General features: G+C 35.1%; 1 protein-coding gene across 1 annotated transcript; it reads right to left on the reverse strand.

The window, feature by feature from the left end:
* Positions 1-580: 580 nt before the first annotated feature.
* LOC126812049 (RYamide receptor) lies at positions 581-4250 on the reverse strand. Its single transcript, XM_050538221.2, has 2 exons — positions 3483-4250; positions 581-2492 (listed from the first exon to the last, which is right to left on the reverse strand). The coding sequence occupies exons 1-2, from the start codon at positions 4212-4214 to the stop codon at positions 2145-2147; spliced, it is 1080 nt and encodes a 359-aa protein (XP_050394178.1). The 5' UTR covers positions 4215-4250; the 3' UTR covers positions 581-2144.
* Positions 4251-4465: the final 215 nt, after the last annotated feature.

The following is a 4465-nucleotide window of genomic DNA, read 5'->3' on the forward strand; positions in this document are numbered from 1 at the left end:
TGCTGAAAATCTTTATGTTTGAACAAGTCTGCTTAACAAGATTTCACGATAACGTTCAAAGTGGTCCTCTGAACTGGTTCACCATCGACAGATGTTTTCACAAAAAGGATGTAGTTCCTTTTATAACGACATTGTGTAACATGGTGTCGAAACTCTCAATCTGATCTATATTTCTTTTCGTTTTTTTATACTTTCGATGGCCTACGCTATATGAAGATCTGACCGGTTGTAGCCATAGGTTGCGTCAGAGGTCATACGAGCGATCTATGACCCTATGACATTTGGATTACCCACAGTTCTGTGCAAAACACGCCTAGAGCTCGTCGTAACAGACCGTTTCATTGGCTAATGCCTCACACTATTCATAACACATCAATGATAACATCTCTTTCGGACCCTAGAGTAGTAAAGACAAGTAAAACGAACTATAAAAACGAAACGAAATAGGATCTGTGTTTTAATCAGATTGCTAAACGCTGGAAAAGATCACCTGAAGTTGTTGACTATCAATAAAAAGGTAAACACAAGACATTGTACGGAACATATTATTCACAATGATTTATTCAAGCTTTATCTCATGATAGGTTGTCGATTTTACAATGACGTAACACTTATTGTAATGACGTAACACCTATTGTAATTTACTACACTAAAGGCAGAACATACGTAAAGCGAAGCTGAACTGAAACCTCGGGTTATTTGTGAAATTGAGCACAAATTCATTACAAAATACCATAAAATTGTAATTCATACTTTTTGGTTTAGGTTAAAATAAAGTACAATAGTCAATTGGATTCATGGGATGTGTTAAATGGATTCGTGATGAAAGAGGCTCTATACAATTATTGTTTTCTATAAGGATTAAAAGATGCATTTTGTATTTAGATAAAGAGTTGACCGTTCTTGCTAGTGTAAAAATAGATAATGAAAATTTCATTCACATTACTTTGCTCTCAGTTATGAAGTTTTGACAAGAAATAGCGTGAATAGTCTCAATTGTCAAGTACCATTTCTACGATAATATACAAAGTTTCGATTTCCCATTTAACTAAGACGTAGCAGGCAATGTCTAGTCCACTCATTATCTCAGTCATTCAACGGTCTGGAAAGTTGATTATGGGCTTGTCATGTGAATGCATGTCTAAATATTAATTAATATACCATTTGAAGCTTGAAAAAATACCTGCAATTGGCAGATTTAGATCTTACATAATGCATTTTTAACTTAAAGTAAGTTCTTGGCTTACTGTACCGACACTTGTACACATACTCGATTACATCTCAACACTCAAGAAATATTTCAACACATTGTAATCCCACAAAACAAATCAGCATATAAAATCCAATGAAATAGAAAATTTTCTCTTTGACCTAAATCAAATAGGTAATTCGTAGCTCTCCCACCCCAAATGAACAATCTGTCACTTATTTATTATAATCGAACAGTGAATAATAATCACATCATGTTGGGCCACCATTAAAATGGATATAAAATGGGGTTTCAGGCCCAGCTCGCCCCTCTTTGCTGCATCGAACGGATCATTAAAAGTAATTAAAGAATTGCATCTTAACCTATAAGACAGAATTTGAATGTCCAATCGATGTGCACACCTCTAAAACACACAGCATAAAATAGAATACCATTTAAACATACATTATGCAAGAGCTAAATCTGCCTATTGCATGTCTTTCTTTAGGCCTGAAATGTTATCTAAATTATTAATTAGACATTAATTTACTTAACCAGATCATAATCCACTCTCGATGTTATCGCTAGCCTGCGATATTTAATGGATTAGAATCCGGTCTGCTGCTTCTGATTAATTCAAACAATGGATAATCGGGACTATGTTTTTTTATCGTACCGACTTTAGTAATGATGATCGAGGCTTGGCCCAAAATTCAATCTCTAAATACTTGGTTCAGGGTGGATCATTTTGACTGACATTTTCCGTAAATTCCGTTTACATTATCTAGTTTTTAACTATTATAGTGCGAACTACCAGCTCTTTATCTAATCTCCCATAATGTATCTTTAAACTATTCTAATAAGCACAACAACATTCATTCACTTTAAATAATAAAGAGCAACAACTGTGAACAGGAAACCATCGGTTTGTGGGTTTAGGAGTTCAATATGCCATTTATAATGAGTATCTTAAATTGAGATTGGAGCTGTTCGTTTTTTTGGCAGAACTATGATGACTATTATATTCGCTGTAGTTAGACATTTTATAAGAGTTGTTCCTTGAGCTTGTACATAAGTAAAATATTCGTTTTATACCTTCTCTGAAATTCGGGTTAATCCAAAAGTACACTAATGGGTTATAACACGAGTGACTCATGGCAAGCCAATGTGCACTCATCCACACATACATCATATATGGAGCATCAAAAATGTGCGGATTTTGATCTCCAATGAGCGTCAAAACATGTAGAGGGAGCCAGCATACAGCATAAATAGTCACCACTATTATAATCATCTTGACCAACTGGAATTTAAAGAAAAATATTTATATAAGGTATAATACGTAGTACAATTCATTGAATAATACATGCAAAAATATGTCATTTTACAAAATTAGCTAAATAACGTTATCGGTCATATTCATTTTTAAGCTTAAGTTGAGAGAGTTGTTTTACCTTATAGGTCATATTCATTTCTATGCCTATTTTTTTTTTTAAAGCAATATTTTTATTCAGATTTGTATCTGAATAGGGATTGGGGAACAGACATAGCCTATATTAAACCCCTCTCCCTATACATTGACAGAGTTCTTATTGGTCATATTCATTTATATGCCTGTAAGTTGACAGAGTTGTTTTACCTTATCGGTCATATTCATTTTTATGCCTAAGTTGACAGGGTTGTTTTACCTTATCGGTCATATTCATTTTTATGCCTAAGTTGACAGGGTTGTTTTACCTTATCGGTCATATTCATTTTTATGCCTAAGTTGACAGAGTTGTTTTGCCTTATCGGTCATATTCATTTTTATCCCAATTTGACAGAGTTGTTTTACCTTACCTAAGTTGACAGAGTTATTGTTGCTACAACCAAGCACTTTACTTCCACAATCGTGATTTATACGGTTGTTAATTATTAAGCGAGTGCCCGGTTTTCTTAATTCATTGAAGATACGTTCGATTTGGTATATAAAGCTATCAGATTTAATGTGGTTTGAATATTTTATTTTCAATTATTGTTTCGTTGAAAGTGATAATGCCTTGGTAAGCAATAAATGCGTGGTTTTGAACATTACACGCAAGTAATCCATACTGAACACATTGTGATTAGCGAGCGGGATCAGTGCCTTGTTTCTCAAACTTTTAGTAAATACGTCCATTTTGATTGGCTAAGCACTAAAATCAATATAATATTATCCAATCAAATTAATAAAATTTGGATTTTATCTTAGTTAAAATTTAGTGAAACAGGCCCCTGTATTTCAAAATTAAATAATTGTAAAAGGTCTACATACCCTCCGTTTAGAAGCCGCCATGCGCTGATCTCTTCCTTCTACAGCCTCACCGGGGGTTTTCTTAATCCACACTATATAACCTATTCGTGCATTTGTAACCAGTAGAACAAGCAGGGGCACAAAATACTGCAGCAGCATCACTACAATACTGTAGATGTATTTTTGGGCTGGGTGATTCCATTGCTCTAAACATTGTCCCATGGCCGATGGGTGATCTGTTATGTTGGAATAGGATATGGTTGAGGTAACAGCGGTGGGAACTGGCAGAATGAATGCTAGAATCCAAGTCACAATAATGATGTACTTGGCGTGTCTTCGCGACAGCTTGGGCTTTAATGGATACACAATAGCCACATACTTATCCAGACTCATTGCCACCAAAGTAAACGCACACAGCAGCACAACGACGATCTGCATGTATGTAACGAGCGGACACATGATGGTTCCGAAAGGCCAGTACATGAGAATAAAGTTGGACACAAACGTAAACGGGCAACATATAACAGCTTTGACAAAGTCACTAAAGGCTAAATTCAACAAAAAGAAGTTTGTAACTGTTCTCATCTTGCGACTTGACAGAATTATATAGCAAACGGCTAGGTTGCCACCAACTGCTACAAATATAACCAGCGAATACATCAACACCGTCACTACTTTAATATAATGTAGTTGTCCGGAGGAAAAGTTGCTGTACGATATGGAAATATTCTCTGGTAGTGTAAAGTTATCCATTTTGAAGCTATATTCACTGCATAAACTGGATTGATATTTGACGTCAGTATCTATATCTTTTCAATCTGAAAGTATAAATTATAATTTTATATAAATTAATAATAACAAAAGTCGTATTTCTATTGCGCTGGGATTACAACCATGTGGTGTATTCCCACGACGGCGCCGTTACAGAGCGTGACCAAAATAATACTTCCCACGAAGGCGCAGATATGGACTTGTCGACTTTCTTTTGAAGAGAGGCATGTTGT

Source organism: Patella vulgata, chromosome 2 (assembly GCF_932274485.2).
Source record: "Patella vulgata chromosome 2, xgPatVulg1.2, whole genome shotgun sequence".
Taxonomy (NCBI): domain Eukaryota; kingdom Metazoa; phylum Mollusca; class Gastropoda; family Patellidae; genus Patella; species Patella vulgata.

What these genes read in the sequence shown, in the direction of transcription:
- LOC126812049 (XM_050538221.2), bottom strand. Translation starts at nt 4,214, where the DNA reads ATGGATAACTTTACACTACCAGAGAATATTTCCATATCGTACAGCAAC. An exon ending in TGGCGGCTTCTAAACGGAGG is followed by an intron (nt 2,493 to 3,482) that starts GTATGTAGACCT and finishes TTTAAATTCCAG; the next exon opens with TTGGTCAAGATGATTATAAT.